Source organism: Dermacentor silvarum, chromosome 1, assembly GCF_013339745.2.
Source record: "Dermacentor silvarum isolate Dsil-2018 chromosome 1, BIME_Dsil_1.4, whole genome shotgun sequence".
NCBI classification, from domain to species: domain Eukaryota; kingdom Metazoa; phylum Arthropoda; class Arachnida; order Ixodida; family Ixodidae; genus Dermacentor; species Dermacentor silvarum.
Window position 1 is genome coordinate 109,725,194 of NC_051154.1, and position 27,186 is coordinate 109,752,379.

The 27,186-nt window shown below is 43.2% G+C and overlaps 1 protein-coding gene across 3 annotated transcripts in view; it reads right to left on the bottom strand.

Annotated features, from left to right (window-relative positions):
• The window catches only part of LOC119434826 (hypoxia-inducible factor 1-alpha inhibitor-like), a 42,244-nt gene extending 15,699 nt beyond the window's left edge, over nucleotides 1-26,545 (bottom strand). Inside the window, exons 1-5 of one of the 3 annotated variants that reach the window (XM_037701883.2) lie at nucleotides 26,393-26,545; nucleotides 24,989-25,233; nucleotides 22,493-22,641; nucleotides 17,882-18,027; nucleotides 10,869-11,039 (exon numbers count right to left, since the gene is read on the bottom strand). In XM_037701883.2, coding sequence (XP_037557811.1) covers nucleotides 10,869-11,039; nucleotides 17,882-18,027; nucleotides 22,493-22,641; nucleotides 24,989-25,233; nucleotides 26,393-26,518 — 837 coding nt within the window. In that variant the 5' untranslated portion in view covers nucleotides 26,519-26,545. Of the gene's footprint in view, nucleotides 1-10,868; nucleotides 11,040-17,881; nucleotides 18,028-22,492; nucleotides 22,642-24,988; nucleotides 25,279-25,428; nucleotides 25,591-26,392 lie in introns of those variants that run through there. The other 2 variants (XM_037701890.2, XM_049672253.1) reach the window with 2 other exon arrangements.
• Between the last annotated feature and the right edge of the window lie 641 nt (nucleotides 26,546-27,186).

Consider the following 27,186-nt stretch of genomic DNA (forward strand, 5'->3'; position numbering starts at 1 on the left):
GCATTTTTCTTATAAAAAAATCAGCCACACGTTAGATTTTTACTTCCTCTAGGAGCTTTAGTGTTATTTCTATGTTAGTTTTCAGTTTTAGACACAATGACAGCAGGTGAGGATTTGATTCGGGAGCGTGTTAAAATTGGGCACATACTACCAAATGAATTGGCGGCATGTTTTGATATTTTTTTTTTTGTGCATCTTATTTATTTCACCCCGCTGGATAATTCGATAAATTTTGTCGGTCCCGTCAGGGCCGAATTAACGGGCGTTGACTGCATATGAAGTTGCCAGCCCATGCTTGTAGAGTTACGAGCACAGGACACCTAAGGTGGTGGTGCCAACCCGTGACCTCTGTCTAATTTGGTGTGCCCTTGCCCCATCAGTAGCTTTGGAGTACAGTGCGCTTTCACCCATTTTATTGTATTGCACATGTAAATGCCTTATTTCACAATGTCAAGGCTGACGTGTTGCATCGCAGGCTGTGCTGACAGCCTTGCAAACACAGAAAAAAAACGTTCCAAGCGGCGCAATCTGCACTGATATGTTTTTGCCAATCTGCTCTTGGACACAGCAACAGGTAGTTTTATTCATGTGAATGCACCCAAATTTCATTTACCTCTGAGAGCAACAGCCTACAATGCAATATGTCACTGCTTCCACAGCTTGAATATTTGCACAAGATTCACAAGTACAAAGATAAGTTTGATCACTTTTAACGTAGGTAGTGCACAGTGATGCAATTATGCAAATAGTATGAACACTGTATGTCAAGAATGCTAAATGATACATGCACTTCACATCGTTGTTAGAATGCAAAAGTGCAATCAATGTGATCAAACGGGATCAACACATTGGCCTGCCGGTTTGGGGCCGGCAAATTCAAGCCACAGGCCTAAACATGCACGAGTGTCCAGAATGTAGCGTTTTAACTTTCTCTTACCGAGTACTATTTGAGATTTTTGCTCTCAAAATAAACATTTTGAGCTGCAAGTGGACAAACATTCGCTTCACTGTAACCAATATTGCCTTAGATGTTGCACATTCAGTTTCGTTATAGCAGTAGAATAGTCAATAAAAAAAAAATCATGCATATCCCATGCATAATGGTAATCGGTGTAAGTGAAGCTTTGGTAAACCGGCAAGATGAAACAGTGCATCTAGACAAGAGATGTGTAGTGGAATGTGGCGATGAACGCGCCGCAGCGCCACCACCGACCACATCATCTAAACCTTCAAATGGCACGAAGTTCTCACATGAGTGCACATGGAAACTGGCTATGTGCTCTTGCACACTCGTGCTCTCGGATGCACATGCTTCTGGTGCATATTCCAATAGTTTCAAAAAGCCAGTGGCGTACCAACTATTTCTCGAGTGGGGGGGCAAACTGCAAACCACCTTCTCTCTCTCTCTCTATATATGTGTGTGTATGTGTATATATATATATATATATATATATATATATATATATATAATTGCGAATTACTATTATATTGTTACGGAGCAATCCATACATGGATCAACGCGATGCTTGGCAGCGCGCCAAAGACGACGATGAAGACGCTAGCTCTTGGCCCGGATCGGACGTCCCTTGCCCTAGCCTCCTCTGTATATAATTTGTAAATACATCCTTCGCCTCCATCTCGCTTCCGTCACACTTTGGTGGTGGTGCGGGGTACGTCTCGCCTCACAACGGAACTTCGCAGTGGCCGTCGTTTCGGACATCTGTCTGCAATGGCGGAAGACACAGCGTCTACATCAGCGCCCGCCACTTCAACGGTCGTGCTTGTGCAACCCCGGGATCCTGGCACGTTCTCCGGTTCCGGTGACGCGGACGTTGAAGACTGGCTGGCGCAGTACGAATGCGTGAGTAAAAACAACCGATGGGACCCTACCATGATGTTGGCAAACATAATCTTCTACCTGACAGGCACTGCGAAGGTATGGTTTGATAATCACGAAGCTGAGATTGGGAGCTGGGACACCTGCAAAGAAAAACTCCGAGAATTGTATGGGAAGCCCCTTGGCCGGAAGATCGCCGCGACAAAGACGCTCGCGTCACGTGCGCAGACGGCTACTGAATCTTACGTTGCGTACATAGAAGACGTATTAGCGCTATGCCGAAAGGCCGACGCCGAGATGCCGGAGGACGACAAGGTTGGGCATATCTTGAAAGGGATCGCCGACGACGCCTTCAACCTTTTAATGTGTAGAAATTGTTCTACAGTCGACACCATTATAAAGGAGTGCCGGCGCTTTGAGCAGGCTAAAAGCCGGCGCATTGGCCACTCGTTTGCCCGGCTTCCCAACACGGCGGCAACGTCCTCTTGCGAAGACCGCACGGCTGCACAATTGTCGGTTCCACCAGATCAGCTGACCCGTATTGTACGCCGCGAACTTGAGGCCATGACCCCTGCTCCAGTTCACGCCTGTGACTCGAGCTCGATTACGGCTCCATTCGTTCAAGCCATTGTCCGGCAGGAGCTCGCCAACATGGGCATTCACACTGTGTGCACCGTTTCCAGCCCAACACAAACTTCGTGGCGTCCGCCCTCTTCTTATCAAGAGCAGCGATACGCTACTCGATATCGCGACCCTGCTGCGTGGCGAACCCCTGATGATCGACCGATATGTTTTACTTGTCACCGTATCGGCCACGTCGCCCGTTATTACGCCACCCACTGGTGCTCGGCGCCTTGAACGCTGTCTACCCCTTACCGCCGTCCCGAGAGCACCCGTATTCCGCCTTCAACCCAGACCTATTTCCCCAACGACGGCGTTTCCCCCAGGATAAGTAGCCGCTCCCCGTCGCCGCGTGGTCACCAGTCACGCTCGCCTCCAGGCCGTCGGCCGTCGTCGGGCTCACCACAGACTCGCCACCCGTCGTCCCCCTTCAACCCTGCTCGTGCCTATCAGGAAAACTAAACAATGCAGCGCCCGGAGGTAACGCTGCATTAACGACTGCCACCACAAATCCTCTTCTGACGCTGCCGACAAGACGAAGCTTGTTAGACGTTGATGTTGATGGCGTAACTATTTCTGCACTCATCGATACTGGCGCGCACATCTCTGTAATGAGTGCAGATTTTTGTCGACGCCTTCATAAAGTGCTCACGCCTGCCGCCTCCCGCATCCTCCGCGTCGCTGATGGAGGGACTCCTGCCGTTCTTGGGATGTGCACCGCCCGTGTCTGCATTGCTGGTCATCCCACTTCCGTCGAATTTGCCGTCATCGAGAAGTGCCCCCATGACCTTATTCTCGGCTTAGATTTTTTGTCCACTCATTCTGCCCTCATTGATTGTGCGACCGGTGCTCTTCAGCTTGAGCTGCCCCATCCTCCTGACAGTCCAGCTGACATAACACCACGCTTATGCTCTCGCCACCACGTTCGTTTGCCGCCTCAAGCTGCTACATACGTTACTTTGACGTCTTCACATGACATTCCCGATGGTGACTACGTCTTGTCTCCGATTATCGACGTCCTGTTAGCCCGCGATGTCGCCCTGGCTCACACCATTGTTTCCGTTGCTGACAATACGGTGGTCGTGCCGCTTCTCAACGTCAGCCTGTTGACCGCAAGGCACGTCGCTGGCCACCATTTCCGCGCTTGACCCCTGCAAGATTGCCACTTTGGATGCCGATGTTTCGCCACCTTCTTGCTCGGCTAACTTCGCGCCTTCGTCTCTCGACGACATTAACAAGATGATTGCTCCCGATCTGACCCAGGCGCAAGCCCAAGATCTCTACCGGGTCCTGGCGTCCTATCGTGACATCTTTGATTTTGACGGCCGTCCTCTAGGCCAAACATCTGTCATGGCTCATCGAATCAGCACTGGTGACGCCGCTCCTATACGCCGACATCCATATCGCGTATCGCATCACGAACGTCAAGTCATCCAGAACGAGGTCGACAAAATGATTACAAAAGACGTCATAGAACCTTCATCTAGCCCGTGGGCCTCCCCTGTCGTCCTCGTGAAAAAGAAGGATGGCAGCTGGCGTTTCTGCGTTGATTATCGGAATTTGAACAAAGTCACTCATAAAGACGTCTACCCTTTGCCTCGTATCGATGATGCCCTCGACTGCCTTCATGGAGCCCAATATTTTTCTTCCATCGACCTTCGGTCTGGCTATTGGCAGATTTCAGTCGACCCTATGGACCGCAAAAAAACTGCCTTTATTACGCCCGATGGCCTATACCAATTCAAGGTCATGCTGTTTGGACTGTGTAATGCCCCAGCAACTTTTCAACGTATGATGGACTCGCTGCTGCGGGGATATAAGTGGTCCATCTGTCTATGCTATTTAGACGATGTGATTGTCTACTCGCCTACGTTTGAGAGCCACCTCACCCGTTTATCGGCCGTTCTTGCCGTCTTCCGAAGAGCCACCCTTCAGCTGAACTCCGCCAAGTGCCGTTTCGGGCGGCGCGAGATAACTATGCTCGGTCACCTTGTCAGTGCTGCCGGTGTTCAACCAGACCCCGACAAGGTGCGAGCAGTGCAACAATTTCCCGTGCCGCGTTCAGCCAAAGACGTCCGCAGTTTTGTAGGATTATGTTCCTACTTTCGTCGCTTTGTCCGGAACTTCGCGGACATCGCCCGCGCTCTTACGGAACTCTTGAAGAAGGACGTTCCTTTCGTGTGGGGACCCGAACAAGCAGCTTCGTTTTCTGCCCTCGTCCGCCTACTCACTACACCACCAATACTGGCCCATTTCAACCCCTCGTCGCCTACGGAACTTCGCACTGATGCCAGTGGTCATGGAATTGGGGCTGTCCTTGGCCAAACACAGCACCGCAAGGAACGTGTCATCGCCTACACCAGTCGCCTTCTGTCCTCGTCTGAACGAAACTTTTCCATCACTGAACGCGAGTGTCTGGCTTTAGTGTGGGCTGTCACCAAATTTAGACCTTACTTGTTTGGCCGAACTTTTTCTGTAATTACAGACCATCATGCTCTATGCTGGCTTTCGTCGCTGAAGGATCCGTCTGGACGTCTCGGCCGCTGGGCATTACGGCTTCAAGAATACTCGTTTGATGTGCACTACAAATCTGGACGATTGCACCAGGACGCTGATTGCTTGTCCCGTCATCCTGTCGATGCTCCCGACCTTATTGAACCTGACTCGATCCTTGCTTTGGATGATATCCCCACCGAACAGCGACGAGACGCGTCCTTACGGCTTATCATCGACCGTCTTACCTCTCCATCACCAGACCATTCTATTCGCCTGTTTGAGCTACACGACAACGTTCTGTACCGTCGTAATCTCAGCTCAGATGGCCCAGAGCTTCTGCTTGTCCTACCTCGCCATCTTCGCTCCAGTGTTCTTCATCAGCTTCATGACGTACCAAATGCCGGTCACCTAGGTGTCTCGCGTACTTACGCCCGCATCCGACGCCGGTTTTTCTGGCCTGGCATGTACCGTTCTGTGCTGCGCTACGTCGTTGCTTGTGAACGCTGCCAACGCCGCAAGCGCCCTTCAGCGCTGCCTGCAGGCCAGCTACAACCTATTGACATCCCTGCAGAGCCATTCTTCCGCATCGGCCTTGACCTTCTAGGCCCTTTCCCTACTTCCATCTCGGGGAACAAATGGGTTGCGGTCGCGACAGACTACGCCACGCGCTTCGCAATCACCAGGGCTTTACCGACAAGCTGTTCTACAGACGTCGCTGACTTTCTCCTACACGACGTAATTCTACATCATGGCGCCCCTCGGCAGCTCCTCACCGATCGCGGGAGGTACTTCCTATCAAGAGTGGTAGATTACATCCTTCGTGCTTGCTCCACTGAACATAAGCTCACCACCGCTTATCATCCGCAGACGAATGGATTGACCGAGCGCCTGAACCGAACGCTAACCGAGATGCTGGCCATGTATGTTTCACCAGATCACCGTGACTGGGACTGCACGTTACCCTTTGTTACCTTTGCGTACAATTCCTCGCGGCATGACACCGCCGGATATTCACCGTTTTATCTGTTGTTTGGCCGACATGCTGCGTTGCTCTTCGAGACTCTCTTTCCTTCGGCTCCTCACTCGCCTACTGAATACGCCAGTGACGTCGCAGCTAGAGCCCGTGCAGCTCGTCAACTTGCCCACCATCGACTTTCTGCTTCGCAAGCAGCCCAGAAGTCCCGTTACGATAGCCGACACAGAAGCGTGCACTTCACGCCGGGCTCTCTGGTGCTCCTATGGTCGCCATGCCGCCGCACTGGCCTATCAGAGAAGCTCCTCTCACGTTACACCGGGCCCTACAAGGTCCTTCGTCAACTCGGTGACATAAATTACGAAATTGTACTCCTGGATCCTGATTCTTCGACCTCATCGCTGCCAACTGAAGTCGTTCATGTTTCCCGGTTGAAGCCATACTGCTCTTCCAGCTCCTCGCCTTCATAGCAAGCGCCAGGACGGCGCTTCAACCGCCGGAGAGTGATGTTACGGAGCAATCCCTACATGAATCAACGCGATGCTTGGCAGCGCGCCAAAGACGACGATGAAGACGCTAGCTCTTGGCCCGGATCGGACGTCCCTTGCCCTAGCCTCCTCTGTATATAATTTGTAAATACATCCTTCGCCTCCATCTCGCTTCCGTCACAATATTATCTGATAGAGGCTGCAAAAGTCATCTGTTGGTTAATTTTATATGGCCTATTTATCAATCACACATGGTGAACCATCAGGGCCCGAGAAATTATTTTAATTTGCATTTATTTCTTGGAACTATACAAATTTCAAGATGATGCAGGTACTAAGGCAATGAGTGCCTCACAGAGGTCCCTGATCCCACACTGTAGCAGCAGTACAGCGCGCAATAATAAAAAAAGCACATCTGCTACAAACAATTTTAATAATTATACAAAGAATTCTACTTGGTGTTTAAGTCTACAGCACGAATGCATCACTAGTTAACGTAATAGTATTGTTGAGGTCATACGCAACAAAATACAATACACATAAATTACTTTCAATATTCACAAGAAAAAAAGACAGCAGATGTGTGCGACCTTGCAGAATTACTACCCCATTTCCAGCGAAGCTGTTTCTTTCGAGCAGTTGCAATAAAAGTTTCAGTTTCCTGTAATTATATCGCATGCTTGAAAACGTTGCCCATATATGACTGTTCCGTTTGAAACCATGCCCACGTGTAATGTTTTGGAGCTCCTCGTGTTGGGATAAATTTTTAAAAAGCCAGTAATTCATCAACACACATGTTACTTCTCCAGAACATTTACCATAGTGTGGCAGGGTAGCGGTCTCAATTCTGCCCCGCTCGTTACACACGCTCATAACGCTTTAGAGCACTTGCGTAGGGAATTTATTGATTACCTATTTATTTTAAGCTTTACCTACACATCACCCATTACTTGGTCCTTACAGTTACCACACATAAAGAAGCTGCCTTTTTTAGTTCAGTGAGAACACCAGGCGAGCCTAATATATCACGCAAGAAAAAGAAGAGAGTTCAAGAATTATTCGTAACGCTTCTAAGTAAGCCACTAACGTTAGAACTTCGCAACACATTGCATTTAAAATGCTGCTTATTCCTTCAAAGTATAAAATTTCTGCAACGCAGAGTTCTCTTGGGACTTTGGGAAACCTGGGTAAAGATTTGCCATGGTTCAACGCGGTTAAACCAAGTTAAACCACACTGCTCAGCGCCGTCAGCAACTACCGCATCTGCAATTGCACCACAATACAACACACAGATGCTGCTCGGGACGGCAGCAGCAGCGAGCGAATTGACCTTCATGCTGCGTTCGCTTCAACACGAACTAAGCGTCGAAAGCACAGCACGCAAGAAGCTACCAGCACTCGGCGCACTTTGTCCACATCGCAGATCGTTTTTAAGATATGGGCGCCAACGCGGCGTACGCAGCCCCGCAGGTAGCGGTAGTCCCAGTTTGACCTTTGCTGAGCTTGAACGTCAGATTTGCGGAACCAGGCTTTTTCTGGGTTTGTACCAGGAGTAGTAGAGCTATCGCTCCAATAACAGTAGTGTGATATTTTCAAATGCTTGCTTGCAATGTTTCAAAACTGTGTTTGATCAACACGCATTTACCATCGTCATAAACTTGGCGTATTGTTCCCCTTATGTTCGCAAAATTAGACCTCAGTTGTAATTATGCCAGTGCAGCAGTATAAGTTTAATACCGCTCGTAAAACACACTAATAACGCTATGGACCACTTCCATACGTAATTTACTGGAAAAGGCGCATTTAACCTACTCATTTGAAACATCCCCTACACATTACCCATACCATGCCCATCTTCCTTGGCCGACAAGAAAGGTGGGTTTGTGGCCATGCTGTCGGGCATGTTCAATGAAAAAGCTTTACAAGCCATCCAGAGTAATTTCAAGCTAACGAGACTGAAGCCAAGTAAGGAAAAGAGCCGTGCCATATCTTTGTGTGTAGACCTTGGACTACAGAAACTCGCGAACGGTGTCCAGAAAAGTCGGGAAAACTTTTTGAATGTATTTTTTACTGCAAAAACGCACAAGGATAATATACCGTTCAGATGTATTGTGAGTGAAAGAGGTTCCTGGCAAAACAACGTTAGCCGTTACCTTCTCAAGCAGCTTAACACCTTGATCATAGATGACCCATTCATGGTAAGGAATAGCCTTGACATCATAGCTTTTTTACGTGAGACTAAGTCGCTAGGATGCTTGTTTTCAATAGATGTTGTTGATCTTTTTTACTCTATTCCGCTAAAAGAACTGTTAGCAGCCGTTCTGAACTGCATTGAGATGAACGGGCAGGTGAGCTTTCAGAATACCGCGGGAATTTCTGTGGATAACTTCATAGCACTCCTGGAATTTTATCTGTGTTCAACAGCTGTTTGTTTTCAAGGCCAGTTTTATGTGCAAAAGAAAGGAATTTGTATTGGCTCGTGTGTGGCTCCCGTACTGTGCAACATTTTCCTTGCGGACATCGACAGAACGCTATCCATGGTGTTTGACGATGGCAAAGTGCTGAAGGTTTTTAGGTACGTTGATTATTTTTTAATTTTACTGATGTTCCGGAACGTTCTCCCATAACTTACTCGCATACTGTGCAGGGCATTTTATCTGAATTTAAACAGCACCGCAAAGGCTTAGATTTTACTTTTGAACTAGCCAAGGATAACAGCTTGCAGTTTTTATATCTTGACATAACCCTTACTGACGAAGGTTCCTGCTGGATGTATCGACCCCGTGCCCGCAAGGAATTGTTGCCGTATGAGTCTACACACTCCAAGACTGTTAAACGTGCGATTGCCACTATGTGCCTCGAATCCGCCCTTAAAAAATCGTGCTGTCATAAGGCACAAGGAAGCTTTGACGAACAGATTTTGAAATTGAGGAAGGCTGGCTTCCCTCGTTCGGTTTTAAGTGCAGTTTCGGAGGCGTTATTGAAAAAGGTGAAAAAAGAAAGAAAAAGAAGCACTGAAGGTCAAACATTCGAAAAGAAAGCTAAACCAGTGGTGATTCCATATTCTCACAAAGTGGCGCACAATCTTAAACACGTCGCCGTGAAATACGGAATTCCTGTGGTTTTTTCCGCACCCCGAAAACTTGCTACTTTGTGCCGCCTGATTGGTTCTGATAACTCTAAGAAAGCAGGGTGTTCCATTAAACATACGAATCCTTTTGTGAAGTGTGAGGAAGGAGTTGTATATCGTATACCACTGAAGTGTGGGAAAGAGTACGTCGGCCAAACTGGCCGATGTATTAATGATCGCCTACGGGAGCATAAGCTTTCATTGAAATATGGTTATGGCTCAAACTTGCCTCTTCATTGCAAGACCTGCGGCAATGAAAATAAACAAGCATGTGAAGCAAGGCTTCAAGATACTACAATCTTGTTTAAAAGTAAAGACTCTGTGGCACGTGAATTGTTGGAGGCCAACCAGATTAAGAAGAGAGGGGAAACATGTGTCAGCTCCCCATCTCTGAATATATACACAAATGAAAGTGTGTTTTTAGATAAGTGTTAGATTCGCCATTTTCTTCATGCATATCTTCAGTGTTCTCACGCGTGCGCATTCATACAATCAGTGTTCTGCCTTTTTCGTCCCCCCCCCCTCTCCCCATGGCTATATATTCAACCCCCTTTCACCATAATAAACAGTTGCAAGTAGCGCCTGTCCTGTCTTTGTTCCTTCCTAATGTGCTGTCACTGTTGGCGCTTCATCTTTTGGAAGCTTGTGCTGAACATGGACACGGCAGTGCAGGAAAATTGTCCAATTCCTAACATGATAATCAATCTCCTGATGGCAGTCAAGTTCGCGTTCAATGTGTTTTTAGAGATCCAGCCTTTTATACTATTCAGAATTGCTTCAGGAAGAAAGGTTTTAATCATGATTCCAGTACTGACGGAGAGGCTGTCGTAGATTCAACCGATACTGCAGTGGCGAAGCTGAGGTCCTCCCAGGATGACAATGGAATCAACTGACATGGCAATTGTTGGCACAGTGAGAGACATGGATACTGATGAAAATGATAAGAGTGACAAGAGCACCCAAGTGTAGCCTGTGAAAGTTCAGTCATCTTAAGAGGGTTTTCAAATGGTTAAGTCCCTCTGGAATTCTGTATTTACAAAGGGTTTCTTGCTTAACCATGCACAATATCTGGATGCGCTGAAGAAAGATGTGTCACCTTCGTGCCAAGCAAGTAAAGCTGACTGACTACGGATTTTCAATTGTGAAGATGTGAGTAGATAGCACGCATTACATCTTACAGTAACAGATACCTTGTGCTGTGCTTTCTTTCCCTGGCTTTTTTTTTTCTTTTTTCAAGCAACCCACTAATAACAATTATTAGTTATAAAAATCAAATGTAGGCAGCTATGGCCAACAGCTAGAAAAGCAACCTAATATAATTACCTTGTACCAGAAGTTGATCGAGACAGTGTAGCCATTTTGGGGTGCTGACTCTACCTGGTGCCACCAGTACATAGGGAGGTAGAGGACATCACCAGGACCTACAATGGCTTCCCATCCATGCAATTGAGCAGACAAGGGAAAATGGTCTAGGTCTCGATTGGCAAGGTCCACCTGAAAATCCAAGATCAAACTAAAGGAGCCTGCTGTCTGAAAGCCGTGCTTTCTAAGTGACAGCAGCAAAAGTGCTGCTGCCATCACAGTTTGCACAACTTGGTGTATCGTGCAACGAATGGCAGTGTACAGCAAGAACCAAAATGTAATAGAAAAGAGAATTAAGTTGGGCAAACAGCATATTTAACATGTTCACTGTGGCAATAATTTTTGATGTCCCAATTCCCATGCGTGATGACCCACTGGTGGGTCACCTGCCAAATTCCACTGGTATGCCATGAACCACCGGTGAGTCACTAGGGAGTTGTACTCCTTTGAAACTTTCTCAAATTGTGGAGGAATGGTGCCACGATGCGTCAAATCAGGAGCAACAAGAATTTTCCCTTTCCTTTGATTTCTAGCAAAGGCTCTGCTTGTGCACTGCAGGAAAGCTCTACACAGCTGGACAGGAGGAATACCCGCAGTGACCCACCCATGCCCTAAATTGCAGTGAACACATCAAAGTAACTGCTGCCAATAAAATTTTCTGCATGACTTCAAATCACTGCTTCAAATTACTGCCTTGTGAAGTTGTATGCACATTTTAAAATCAAAAGGAGCAGCCACATGATGCAAACTCACCAAAGAATGCATTGTAAAATTTGAACAACCACCTCCTCTGGCACAGAGTGCTCCTCCTGACAGCTAACAGCAAGGTCATATAACTACTAGCTATCATGATGTTGCATACATGAAAAGAGAGAGAGAGAAAAGAACACATACAATGTGACAAGAGACTAGTATATGAGATAAAGTCTACATGCCTAATCCAAGCACTTGTTGCTTCTTACAATAGTCAGCTGCTTGACAAACAGTGCTACACGCCATAATCTTGAAATGAATGCTAGAAATGTCCAATGATGAAACTAAAGGTCGAGATACACTGCAAGGTGTCATGGAAGAGCAATGACTACTTCAGTCTTGGGGCAACGCTGAATTCCTCTAGTCGAGGGGTAAAGGAGAATGTTGAAATTCTGTATTTGTGAATGCATGGGAGTAAATCTCCCCAATACTGACAGCCTCCAAAATAAATAATGGTGGACTGGAGACAAAATATAACTTTTCAAAGTAAGCTCAATGACAACACTACACGTCCTTGTGCCAATTTGTGATGCTCTGTTAACCAGATACTAGCTGCACGGCAGGTAATTTGTTCTGAATATTTTGGCTTGTTGATAAAATAACAGATTTATAAAGCAACTGCAACTACATGTAAAGATTACTTCGAAGACCCCGCCCCCCCTTATTTTGCAGAATTGCGAACACAGCATATTGCATAGCGAGTGGTTTGGCGAATGCTGGATGCTCTGAATGGTTTACTATTTTCTTTTCACAACACTTGGTTTCTACTTCCTACAGGGGCATTAGTGACAGTTATATGAAGAGTAATTTTTTCTGGGATAACAGCTAAGAATACTTTGATATTGTTAACAGATTTTGTTCCTACTTCATATGGTGTTTTTAGTACCTATGAGGTGGACGATAAAGCCTCACAGAAAACATTGAAGTGCCCCACTGGTGATCCGAGCACTGATTCAAGGCATTTTAATGAGCACATGTAAACAAAAAATGCCTCAAGGCTCTACCAATGAGGTGCAAATGAAATGTGAAACATGTTCCGACAGTTTAAAGGGACACTAAAGGCAAATACTAAGTCAAGCTGAAGTGATGGATTGGTGCTCGAGTGTGTAATTTAAATTGTGGCGCTAGTACTCAACCACCCGTTATAAAAACATCATTGTAGTGTATTATAAGATGAAAGAAAATGCTACTTGACCCATTCTATTTCATTTTTAGAAAAAGGAACTCATTGACATTACACCATTGACGACGACACGGGTGGTCAAAAGGTTTCATTTTTGCTCGGCTCTGCGCCGCCCGTGCTTTCACGTTTCAGTAGTTCCGTTATCGTGTATGTGCTGCGCTGGTTTTGCTGGCTCGCGAAACTCGCACAAACTGCAAGTAGCAGAGAATTCCACTTCCATGTGATGTCGCGGGATGCCAAACGGTCCACGCCACTAGACCAAAAGCAGCTGCAGAGGCGCATCGTACCACCATCTGTCAGGTGCCGTTTTACTCACTGATGGCAGCAAAGGGCGGTGATGGCGTATGCAACGTCACCACTCCCCGGTTGGCGTGGCGGGAGATTTGAATTGCCAAGGTATTCCAACCCTTCAGATGCAATTTTCTCGTAAACTAAGTATTTTCTTTGCACGAAACAAGTGTTGGTAGGTTTCTGGAATGGTACTTAAACAGTCCACGTCGATTTAGTATTTGTCTTTAGTGTCCCTTTAAGGACCCACATCCTTACAGTACAGAGAACACCACCGCTGGCATTGACAGGGACTTCAATGCCAGCTGCAATGTCACACTGCGTGAAAATCATCACTACAGGTTCTAGCAAACCAATAAACAATCACCAATCAACCACAAACTGCTTCATCTAAGTACTGAATTTCAGCTGTTCCAAATGAAAGAGCCAATTTGGTTTAGCTTTAACAATTTTGGTCTCACTAAGATTTTATATCCCTTTTGATTCATGTCAAAATCATCGTGCGGTTGTAACCAGTTTTTTTTTTTTAAACACCTTAATATTGAGACGACAGCATAGACAACGAACACTACACATGTAGCAGCTTAAAATGTTGTAATATTGCTAGTAGATTTTCTTCATCCTGCTTTGATGTTAATAGAAGCAAGAAATATCAGTAGAACCAAGTAGCTAAATTGTTTTTGCTATTATTAACCATAAAAAGCTAACAGACATCGTCTGTCGGCTTCTTTTGGTGTTAATACATGCAGTATACTGAGTGGACAGTGAAAATCTCTGAGATATGCATCATTCATACAGCCCAAGTCACTTCTTATAAAATGCTCTTGTGGCACAAGAGCAAACTCCTGAATAAAACTGTGATGTTTCAGTTTACTAATAATTGTTATTAAACTGTGAAATCCAACATTTCATGTGAACTTGACGACGAGGGACAGGACACACAAATTTGAAAATACAGCATGTGCCTGGAATGACAATATAGCATTTAACTCTGATGCTGAAAGGTTTTATAAAGTACCCCGCCATTTTGTAGGTATATTGACAGCATCTGTGAAAAGTGAAAGAAGGTAACAAGAACTGACATGTGGCATCAGGTATCTGCGTAGAAGGGATAAGCAAAATGCACTGCAGCACTATATCAGCACTGCAGCATCTAGTTTGTCAAGGGCAGGCAAGAGCTGAATAACTGCAAAGTCAGCTTATTTGTTTGACAACTGTTTGATGTAATAGTTCAGCAGATATCCGCTAGGTGGAGATAAGTAATTAAAGGGAAACTGAGACTTCCACCCAAATGTAGCAATTTGCTACAATGGAAACCCAACCGGGTTCCTCGAAAGAAAGCCTCGCAGTTGAAGAAAAATTCGTCCTGGTCCGGGACTCGAACCCGGGACCACCGCCTTTCCGGGGCAGCCGCTCTACCATCTGAGCTAACCAGGCAGCTAGCAGATGGCAGGGCGAAGTCGAATTTGTCGACAATTTCCCTTTAATTACTTATCTCCACCTAGCGGATTTCCGCTGAACTATTACATCAAACACTTGCCTTTGCTTCGAGTTGTCGACAAATTCGACTTCGCCCTGCCATCTGCTAGCCACCTGGTTAGCTCAGATGGTAGAGCGGCTGCCCCGGAAAGGCGGTGGCCCCGGGTTCGAGTCCCGGACCAGGACGAATTTTTCTTCAACTGCGAGGCTTTCTTTCGAGGAACCCGGTTGGGTTTCCATTGTAGCAAATTGCTACATTTGGGTGGAAGTCTCAGTTTCCCTTTAATTTGACAACTGTGGATGTCGTAACGCTCATCACATTCTAACAGCCCCTCACAAAATAACATATTACTGCACATTCTTGCACGCAATTTGCATGTTGGAGCAGCTAAGTTCTCATGCTGACTGCCTCATCTACTTGTACGCATTTTTGTCTCAGCTTAACAAAAACATGCAAAGTGAACTCAAGGACTGACAAGCCTACCAGCCTCTAATGCCACCTGTCAATGTGCAAGTCCATGCATTGGGGGACCAGATCAATTTTTACCAACAGCCATATGAGCCTCTCAAAGCAAGCTCAAACAAGCTGAATGGTTTGTTAAAAAATAACCTAAGTGTAATATTTCACAGAAACAATATATTTAAAAAGCCAGCTCCTTGTAGTAAAAATACACTTTGTACATTAAATTTTTTTTTTTTACATTTGAGAGATTACTTAATTGGCTAACAATCAGGAAAAGAGCAAAGAACTAATGACAAACAAGTAGAATGCTACCTAGAGCTACAATCCAAACTTGTGCTAAAGTGGTGACTAATTCTGGGTTGTTGTTGTCATTTCTAGTGAGAGTTATGCATTCAAATAAATCCTTCAATGTAGTACTCATGCACTCTCATGAAAATAGATTAAATTACAATTAAAACTCTCCGAGGCAAACAAACTAAAGAAACCACAAGTAACCAAAGATTTTCCAGAAGTGACTGAATGAAAGCTACAAGCCCAATAGGACTAACACTTCACTGCAAAACTTGAAATCTGATATAAAGGGTACTGAGGCATGGCCACCCTGGAATTTTATTTAAGCCTAGTATTGAAATATGTAATCTAAGACAGCACTTAAATGCAGTACCAGGACGGCTGGAGCTTCCTGCACATGAATTAGTCAGATTTGACAAAGCTTGAAGCAAGCAGGTCACATTATTCACACATGTAGTGTGGCACACATGTGTAGACCTGCCAACCTTAGAATTCGAAAAACACTACAGTGGAATGCAAAAAAATACAAAAATTAATTAAAAATAGTAAACATTTGTTGAATATTTAATGTTTACAGTTTATTACAGGTTTGCAGGCTTTGTTCTGTAGGGCTGCTGTGAATAGGTACTCTGCTCTATATAAGTTACAGCAACTATGATCTGTGCCTCGAACAAGCAGAAATGTTTATGAAGTTTATTAAAGCAATATTCATGTAATGGCTGTCAAAGGTTCGTTTGCCAGTTTACGTTGGTTCTATCAGCTGATGTCGCTGCCACATGGGTACACCAGTGTAATCAATGGGTCCGAAAAATTAGACCATAGAATTACTCAATGACTGTATTTGTCTTCCTTTTGAAGTTGTTTTTACCCAGAACTATACGCAAATTAAAAATCGTAAAATATTTGCGTCAATACGACCATTATAAATGAGTGCTAAAAACCTGGCATTTAAAGACAAAATCGTAAAAGTTGGCAGGTATGCAAGTGTTATTTACACACAAATCATGCGTATTTGGCCATTTGCTGAAGTAAACAAGCACTGCACAGAATCTCTGCTCTAGAAATGCAATAATCTGCTACTGTGTAGAACTATTGGTTGCACATGGAAGCTGACTTAAGAATTATGCAACCTGCTTTAAGTCACTTTTACACCCTAACACTTTGTTTCCATCAAGGTGCAATGCAAAGAAGTAGCCATAGGCTCAATGCTTGCTTGAAAGGGGCCCTCAACCACATTTCCTTGAAACCTGAGCAATATGCTGGAATGAGTGCAATGCTTGCAAAAAATATATTCACGAAGACATTTTTGAAAAGGACATAATATGAATGGAGATATAAGGACCACAATGTTTACTTCCCACATTCCCTCTGAGCTGATCACCTCTCAGGTGAGCCGACGCCAATAGCAATGACCTGCCCTAATCGCTCCTTCTTTATGCGGTGCACATACCCTTCGAGGTTGGCATCTGACAAAGGGGCCCCGAAAGCCACAAAGGAGCAGGTGGCAAAACAGGTGGTACACATTAATTGCCACTTTTCCATTTCTTAGATCTGGAAGAATGTGCATGAGATTTTGCTTTTGACTAATTTATTGGCAAAAATCATCGCACAATAGCTGGTGTCTATAAGCCATCACACCTGCTGTAATGTCATCGCAGAAACCGCATAGGGTGGGGGGAAAATGCAGGAGACTCAAAAGCTGCAGGAAAGCAAGTTATCACTCTGTGAACTTGTAGGTTCCTTGATGCATAATGAAGCGGAACCATATTTGGCTAGCATGTTCAGAGCAGCATTGTCTACAGATCGGGAAATTTGCGATTGTGAACTGTTGAAAGATCAGGAACTGTTGAAAAATGTTTCAGTGCCCCTTTTAAACAGTAAGTAGGGCATGTCAGGCCTGCATATAGCATATGCATGTGGTGCAATGTATATGACAAATTATTTAATGCAAAAAATACTCCAGCATGGCTTGCATCAGCTTAAGGTGCCTATAAGCACTACGAAGCACTAGGATGGCTAACAAGGTAATATATATCTTTGGAACCAGAAGATCTCTTTCCACAGAATACACAACCATGCTTTAGTGGGTACCACTCTCTTGAAAACAAAACAAAAACAAAATTACAGCCAAATCCATTCAACTTATACGGTTATCATCTGCAGTTTCCCTTAAATATCATGTATTCCTGCATTGCAAGATGTTTGGATAGCTATGGAACCAAAAAATGATTTTGCCTTGACTTAATGAGAACCACAGTGTAATAGAGTTTGTGGCTCTAGGTATGATATTGTTATATCATCACATGACTGCAGTTCATCATGACACACCCAATGTACAAACCTGTAATCCCAAGAAATATGTTCTCAATATTTCACAGTAACCTGCAGGGGAGCTACTGCAACAGTCAAGCTACAGTATTCATTGCAACAGTGCAGTGTGCAACTAAGCCCAAGCAGCATAATAAGCAATAAAAAATCAACACACACACACACAGACAAATCATAAGCTAGCTTCACCTGGCTCTGTCGGTCATGAGGATGCCACACTGGGTGAGGGTACAGGCATTTGTACTGATCAGGGGAGAAGAGCAGAAACCGCTTGTAGCCCCTCAGTTGGGCAAAGAAGTTATGCTGTTCATCATAATGCACAGGTGTAATGTTGCCTAAGGAACAAGTACAAATTGTTCAGTGAGTACATTTTAAGTAATTTTTTTTTCATGAAAAATAAATTGTGCTGTTCAATAGCTTGAAAATAGAAAGAAAAGTTGCCATATTTCAAAAGTGGCTAATATTTTTAGTTAATGGTATCAAAACATTATCCACCAGTCGTTCTGGTTTTCATAAATTCTGCTGCTTCCATACAATCAGCGATACCACATTTTACTTAAATACAGAGCATATGTATTATGTTCACAACATATACCCGATTCAGTCAAGAGCTTTTTTGAAAAGTGGCAATGCAAGGAACAATCTTATAATGAAAAAAAGCAACATGACAAGCTACTCCCATTCTTTGCTAACACGTATGAAGCATTTCCCAGTAGTAAGACGCAAACGCTCGTCAAGTGCCTAAATGGAAAAGTAGCTCCATGCAGTGCCTTCAGTAAAAGGCTAACACATTAATAAGACGCATACACGTATAAGACACAAGACAAAAAATATGTCACACTTAACTGAACTGCACATGACACACACCTCAGAAAGATAGCAACAAAGCAGCATGATTTGCGTAAAATTTATTAACATTCTAAACAGAGATGAATTCCATGTGTCACTCACTCCTGGGGTTCCACAATTAAAGTCTGTTAAAGCGCCAACAAGAACTCAAGCAAGAACAAATCCACGTCTTCCCACTCTTTTTCTACAGCATTACACACTGTCTTCATTAATTGTTTCAAAGTAAAATATGATTGCGAATACAGAAATATTCATTGAAGTCACAATAGATGTGCAGTGAAATTCCAGCCTTATGGACATGTTCGTAACCATGAACAAGATTTTAGATTTTAATTCAGTGAGAACTTGTACACACAAATAAAAAAACAGGACATTAAAAGTACAGAAGTATGGCTTTGGCAGGGTCATAACTTAGGGCATGCAAATATTCAAAATTTTGAATATGAATTGAATGGACTTCAGTATTTGATTGATATATGATTCGAGTTTGATATTTAAAATTACTGAATATTCATAAAAGCCCAACATCTATAATAAAGGATAACCATGGGTATTGAGATCCAAGAGAAAACTACCCCCATCAGTCAACAGAGCAGAAATACTCAGTGATTGTCTCTGTTAGGCAGTTTGCTGCTCAGAGGCTCTGGTTAAAGCTAGAGCATGTAGAGCAGCTACTTTTTTGCACTCAAGCAGTTGTTTAAATTGGGTCTCTATCCTGGGCTACCCGTGGATTTATCTCAATTTAGCAGATTTTTGTTTGCGTCACAAAACCACTGGTGAAAGTATTCTGGTATACAGTTAACTCTTCCTGCAAATATCAGCAGTATGTTTGTCTTACCTCTCCTCAAATCTACTAGTGTGTAGTTCCCTTGTTTTATTACTATCTTGGTTATACTATTGCAGAAAACAAGACAGCTTCCTCTTCACATTATCTTATTTTCGGCTTCTGTTAGTAACTGCAGCTACCTAGACTTCAAGTGGCCAGCATCATTACAAGTCTTGAAGGATTCATTTTATATAAAATTTGTAGACAAAATTGCTTCTATTTGACTTCTTGCTTATACATCTTAGAAATCAATATAGCTTCCATTTTACTTTTTGCTATTACATGTTAGAAATCAAAAATAATATTCAATTCATTATTCAGTCATACTTTTGCTAACATTTTTATTTGATTAAAAAATTACACTGTTCACACACCCGTAGTTGAAATGTTTCGTGTCATGGTGCCTGAAGGTCCCACGTAGCTAATGTCAGCTACTGAATAAAATAATGAAAACTTACCACAGAAAATTAACCACAGCACAAGGAACAGCTATACAAATGTACCTAACATAGTAAAATGAAGTTACCAATGCTTTTCTTTTGACACTAGCTTTAACCGTTTGATGGACACCAGAGATAGGATAACATTGTGTTTAAAGCATCACGAATGTGTTTACAGAAAAAGTCAAATCTGAAAGCTGAGAAATATTCTAATCAGTATAAAAAAGTGGTGACTATCGCACTATCCACATAGGAAACGAGGCCCATTTTCATCAAGCAGGGCATATGTATCCTTGTTGCCTGCTTCTAGCTCATCATGGCTGCTTGAAAAATGGTCAGCCGCAGCCTGTGTCCAGCAGTGTACTATACAAGCCATGTATGTTTTCATTGAGCTTATTAAGCACCCTTTGTACCAGCATCATCTGTCAGGGCTGCCCAGTACCACAAAAGTTTTTGGAAAACAGATGCCTTTAGAAAGCTTCAAAGGCTATGCATTTTTCATATATAGCGCTGTGATGTGTAGGCGAGGCTAATAAATGGATAATCTATTATTCGTAGGAGTGGGTATGGCAAATTTAGATGCCTAACCTCACCAAAATAAGAAAAGCACACACCTGTAATGAATACACGAATACTTCAAGTATTTTCAATTTACACATCTGGAGAAAATGGGATTGGGATTTTTCTGTGCCGTTACTCTAGTGAAAAAATAAATTTATCTCAATAGAGCTGGCATTTATTGTTGTGGGGGCTTGAAAAATTAAGAAAAAAAAAAACAAGACAGCAGAAAACATAGCAGTCGCTGTATCGTTTCAGTCTTATTGATGAATATGAAATTAAAAAATATATATGTTCAAATGAGGCCTAGAGCCACACAAAAACTTCTATCGTAGTTACATTTTATTGCTACGGCATAATGAAGTTGCCCTGAAAAGTAGGACTGATACGTTCAGCTGTCCATCAAAGGGTTCAATTGTAGTCCCAGACTACATGTGGAGAAATAATGCAAAACGAAATTCTGCATCTCAACATCTGATACACAGGAACTGCAGCAGACTGCTCATGATTGGCACCTAGTATAAAAATAATAGTGCTCAGAAAAGAAAGATGCAAGCCTCAAGAGTGACCTTGTGGCCATAATAAAAAATGTGATTTCATTGTGCTTGAGGTCCATAGCATAAAAAGACTACTTCAGTGATCAGGCACAAACTGATGGCAAATACACATCAGCAGCAAAATATGACATTACAAAGATGTGATGTCAGTTCTAACCTTTGCAAAAGACATGCATTTGCACTGTGACACACAATCATGAACCTGTGGACCTAACCATGACAAAGTGCACTGGTTTAAGTTCTATCAAAAGGAAAGATGTATGCCTAAGGGAAGGTTTTCGAGTTTTCTGAAGACCATCATTGAAAGTGGGACATAGCAACAGAGAAACACAGCATTTGATGCTTCAACCTAAGTTGTCTTTGCAATGAATTTTATGACAGATACATGGATATATTTTTAGACTATGTAACTTTGTAATGGTTGATATACATTTAAGTTGGTCAAAGGCTGGAACTGCTTCACTTAGACTGCTTTTAGAAAATAGAATAACACGAAATGTGCATAATGTGCAATGTTCTCTAGATTGCATGAAATGCAGGTACACAACTGACCTAAGTTTAAGCTTTTCAGAAGTTTTACAAACTTGTCAACATCCATCAAATATGGGAAAACAGAGGGCAGGCTTTCACAATTCTTGATCAATACGAAGTGGTGGGTGCAATGTTTATTTTGATCTCGTGATATTCAGACGCAAAGTAAGCATCTGGCGTAAAAATCTGTGATAAAAGACACCTAAGTGTCTGCTACGGCATAATGAAGTTGCCCTGAAAAGTAAGACTGATACGTTCAGCTGTCTGTAATAAAAGTCACCTAAGTGTCTTTTATTACAGGTTTTATTTTGTCTTTCCATAATACAGGTGTGTAGCTGCTTGAGGCAACATAATCACACATTCACTTGTGCACTCCATTCTTATAAGGTGCCCATGGACCTCTGTAGAAGAACAGCTACGACATTAATGAAACATTTATGTCATGAAAATGAGAATTAGCATGTAGATTAAAGAATGTTCACATTCTGTGCTGACTTGATCCTTCAAATGTAAATGATATTCAGGTAAATAAAAACATCACGTTGAACACAAGATGCACACTGAGCTACTATGCCATGCTAAATTTGGTTCTGAAACACTTGCTCAACTTCAATACCTTGTAAAAGAGTTTCTGTACCTCTTGCTAAAGTATATGGTCATAGCAGAGTGCAACTTAACGCATCACTGTGAAACCGCTTGTCATGTTGCATGGTCTCAAAAAAGTATGCCACAGCTGTGGTACAAACATGTGGTGCTAAAATAAAAACTGAGAAGCTAAGCATGTAGTGCACATTTTAGTTTAAAGTAGTGTTATCTTTTTACCAGCACCTTGAATCACAACAATGTTCAAAAGCATGCAGCTTGTCCATGTGACACTAGTGTGAGCACTGCTGTGACATGCAAACACTACTATAATGAAGAAAATAAAGCAAGCCTCCTTCAATGTTCACTTCTCTAATGCATCACATGATTTGAAAATAAGAGGAGGGCAAAATGTAAAGAAACACATTTTCATGCTTAAATTCAAAGCAATTCTGACCTTCAGTGGCAACAAGGAGGAGGTTTGATGTCAAGGGGCCCCAGCCATTTTGCTTCTGCTGTCGGTTGACCCATTCCCAGTTAAAGCTGAGAAAGTCCAACACTATGTTCCGCCCTACTGTTTCATTCAAGGACTGCTGCAAGTAGTACCTATAAGGTGTAGGCAAATTTAAATAAACAAAACACGCACCTTTCCACTTGTGTGAAGATGGCACAAACATGCAGCTCTGCATATGCACAGGTACTATAAGCACACCATAAAGTTTCAAAATAGGATACATCCTAACCACAAGTATGAAAACTTAGCCTGTGATATAAAAATACATTCATTGTTATAAAAAGCATAACTCAGCCATAACCAAGGGAATCGTTAGATGCAACTGCAAATATGAGTACACAGGGCCAGTAATTAGGTACATGTTCATTTCTTGGGAGACTTTTAACAGTGGCAACAGTATATTTGATGCTTGCAAGCCACAGTCACTGAGACTGTTACTATGCATAACTTATCTAAAGGGCCAGTTAACAACAGCAACGAGGAGATATACGACAATACATCATCACTAAAAAAATGAGTGTGACCACAAGCACTGTAAAAAATTCATTACTTGAGTAAATTAAGTATGCTAAGCACTAATTTGTAGGATTCACTTCAATGTAGGTCACACTGTTCTGCCTAGTGTGCAAATTGTGGGGCAGGAAAATGAACATTGTCTATAATGCCATTTGCTAAGTTCAAATTCAGAAATGGCAAAAATCCTAGATTATGTGAATTACTCAGTAAGGAGCAAGCTGCTTTTACAATCAGTCTGCTCGTGAATTGAAAGCTGACACCATTATAGATGCACGCTTACTTCATATAAACTGGCTCTGCAACACCCCATCTGTCATTTTCATGAATTTCAATCTTTTGAAATGTTTAATGTTTGAAATGTTTCTCCCCGGAATCATAAGGCACACCAATCACTGAAAATGAGTACTGCCATTGGTAGGAGATGAAAAGCAGAGGAAAGTGAAGAAACAGATGTGTCATTTAAAGGTGTTGCACAGCCCCTTTAAGTACGAGGGGGGACCTAAAAGTAACAAGAATTTTTTTTACTCAGGTGCTAGGGAAGTTAATAGAGACGTGTGCCACTACAAACACATACTACACTAATGTCTGCATTAGTTGGTCAAGCAGTGTCCTTCCATAGTTTGATCTGCTCACTGTATTGATATCTATTAAGCCTCTGTAACCATCTGCATTGGTTTCCTGATAGTGGATGTGAAAGAAGAAAGTGTGTGTATAAAGGTCTTTTTTTTTTTCTTCAGAAAAACAGCCCCATAAGCTATCAAAATGCTTCAAGAGGCCTTCAAAGAATCTTTGAGCAAGGCAAGGGTCCATGAACAGTTTTCTTGGTTCAAACGTGGCTACATGTCACTTGAACACCAAGTACAATCTGGGTATCTATTGACAAGCAGAACTTTAGAAATTCAAAAAGTTTGTGATGCAAAAAATGTTTGATTGATGTAGAACAGTTTATGAGTTGGAAGTAGTGACAGGAATACCTTGGAGTTCATTTCAACGGATTCTGACGGAAGAACTTCATGTGAAATGAGTATCTGCGAAATTTGTTCCTCATGTGCTATCTGTAACAACAAGCCAGTCGCTTGGATAGGTGCTGTGTAATCTATGATCATTTGAGAAATGATCAAAGATTTATGTCTAAAATCATCACAGGAGACAAGTCGTGGTGTTAAAGGTACGACCCAGAGAACAAGCAACAATTGAGACGCTGAAAAAGTGCATCACCTCCGAGACCAAAGAAGGCAAGACACGTGAAATCAAATGTGAAAACAATGTTGATTGCATTCTTTGGCATCAAAGTGCTAGATAAATTTGAATTTCTACCACAAGGTCAGACAGTGGCTAGCCTTTTTATGTTGAGGTACTTGAGAGATTGCATTAAGAGTTTGCAGAAAAACACTCCAATTTGTGAAACTCAGGCGAGTGGCTTGTGCGCCATGACAACACTACCACTTACACAGCACTGCTCGAGCATCTGGCAGTTCCTGTTGAAACATGGGATCACCTTACCTTCTAAAGTTACAGGGTGCAAGATGCAGGGAGCATCTTGCACCCTGCAACTTAAATTTTCAAAATGTCGAGGAGATAAAGGAGGAAATGATGGAAGCACCTAAGAACATCAGTGTGCAAGAGTTCCAGAACCGTTTTAAGCAATAGAATAAGTAGTGGGACAAGTGCATTACCTCTCATAAAGAGTACCCTGAAGGCGAAAAGTTTGTGAATGTTCTGAGCAATACACAAATTTAAAAAAAAAAAAAACTATCTCAATACATTCAGGCCCCCATCGTATTTCGAACATGTCACAAATTTCCTAATACAAGTATTTCTGTACGAAGCGGCTGTAATCTTATGCAAATAAATATGTCAAATAAGTACTTAACACCCTACTCCCAAGTCAAAGATGACATATATACTTAGGATGTGGCTCACTTGGTTCGACCAGCATTCCTCAATCGCTCCACAAACTGCCCAATTTTCATCTCTCCTCGACGAGTTGGAGGGGAAAAGTTTTTGAGCTGGTGTTCCTTGACTTTGGCATCGTCGTAATACTTGAAGGTACCAGAATCTGATTCGTACACGGTGCAGTCGCCACTTCCCATGTGCTTAGAGAGGTAGTCCAAATCCCACTTAAGTGCTGATGCGACCAAGTTGGTGTCAGTCAGGACTACAGGCATCTAATAGGTAGCAACAATTTTCAGCATTAGGAGGAGATCACAGACCTAGAACGGCAAAAAAAAAGTACAACTTTGTATCCTAAACAACGCTATAGCATCGACCTGATAAAGCATGGCATCGCGGCATTATTGCGCTGGAAGCGATTCAAGAGCTGCACGGCACAATGCAGAAAACATTGCGTTAAAGGAACATACACACATCCCGTCGGCACTGCCAGCAGAAGTCACAGAGCGCGCACGCCTGAGAAGACGCATAACGAGTGGCTGCAGCTGTTCGAAGACCATCGCATAACTAACGATATAATGTGTAACAACGCGCTGGTGTATTCATGGCCCGAGTCGCGAGACGAAACGTCTCGCGTCTGGCGCAGTCTAACACGGTATGTTAGGACCACCGCCGTGGTTGCGTTGGGCTGCCGAGCACAAGGTCGCGGGATCGAATCCATGCTACGGCGGCCGCATTTCGATGGGGGCGAAATGCGAAAACACCCACGTACTTAGCTTTACGTGCACGTTAAAGATTCCCAGGTGGTCGAAATTTTCCGGAGTCCCCCACTACGGCGTGCCTAAAAATCAGATCATGGTTTTGGCACGTAAAACCCCATAATTTAATTTACGTTAAGATCGCTTATGATGCGTGACAGCGTCTGTGCTATTGTCAACTTGACAAACGCACGTGCAGACTGCAAGCTCATCATCACGTGCCTAAAATTCGAACAGTCAACTTCGCTCGCGCGCGCTTGGTGCAAGTCGCTTGTACGTGCATTCAAAAAAAAAAAAAAAAAATAAATAATAAAAAAAAAAATAACAGGTGCATCACAGCATAGCCACGTCTGTGTGAATGAAAAATGCGACCATACAAATCTCGAAGTGAATTCAGACGCAAACACCGGTGCAATAAACAAACCGTGTCATATGTATCAGACATAACGTTCGAAAGCTACGAAACGATCTTCCATACATACTGAGTACCTAACATACGCGACGCAAATTTTGATACCCATTTATTATTTGTTAATACAACAAACTTAACGAGCGACAATATTGCAATAAGTTAAATACATAACGGTTACTTCCAGACGACGTAAAACGCTTCTGACAGGGTGCGGAAATCGTAGTTGTGTTTAAATCGGTCATTTATTAAAGATTTGGAACTCACCATGTTTGCGATTAACCTGTCCGCTTCAGGGTCAGAGCAGCTCAAGCGCGGAACGATTTCTAAAGGGATTCCATAGTCATTAAATTTCATTTCGGTATCATTCCTTGACTCTGAGAGCTGCGCCATTTTAGTTGCAAGCTATCATTGTTGCTAGACAGCTGTAACAATTTTTCGCCGTGGAGCAAACTCATCATCACCATCATCAGCCTATATTTATGTCCACTGCAGGACGAAGGTACGGTGGCTAACGAAGGCCTCTCTTTGTGTTCTCCACTTACCCCTATCTTGCGCTAGCTGATTCCAGCTTGCGCCTGCATATTTCCTAACTTCATCATTCCACCTAGTTTTCTGCCGTCATCTACTGGGCTTCCCTTCTGTTGGTATCCATTCTGTAACTCTAATGGTCCACCGGTTATCCATCCTACGTATTACATGGCCTGCCCAGCTCCATTTTTTCCCGTTTAATGTCAACTAAAATATCGCTTACCCCCGTTTGTTCTCTGATCCACACCGCTCTCATGGCCTGCCCAGCTCAATTTTTCCCGTTTAATGTCAACTAGAATATCGCTTATCCCCGTTTGTTTTCTGATCCACACCGCTCTCTTCCTGTCTCTTAACGTTAGGCCTAACATTTTTCGTTCCATCGCTCTTTGTGCGGTCCCTAACTTGTTCTCGACCTTCTTTGTTAACCTCCAAGTTTCTGCCCCATATGTTAGCACTGGTAGACTGCAATGATTGTACACGTTTCTTTTCAACTACAGTGGTAAGCTCCCAGTCAGGATTTGGCAATGCCT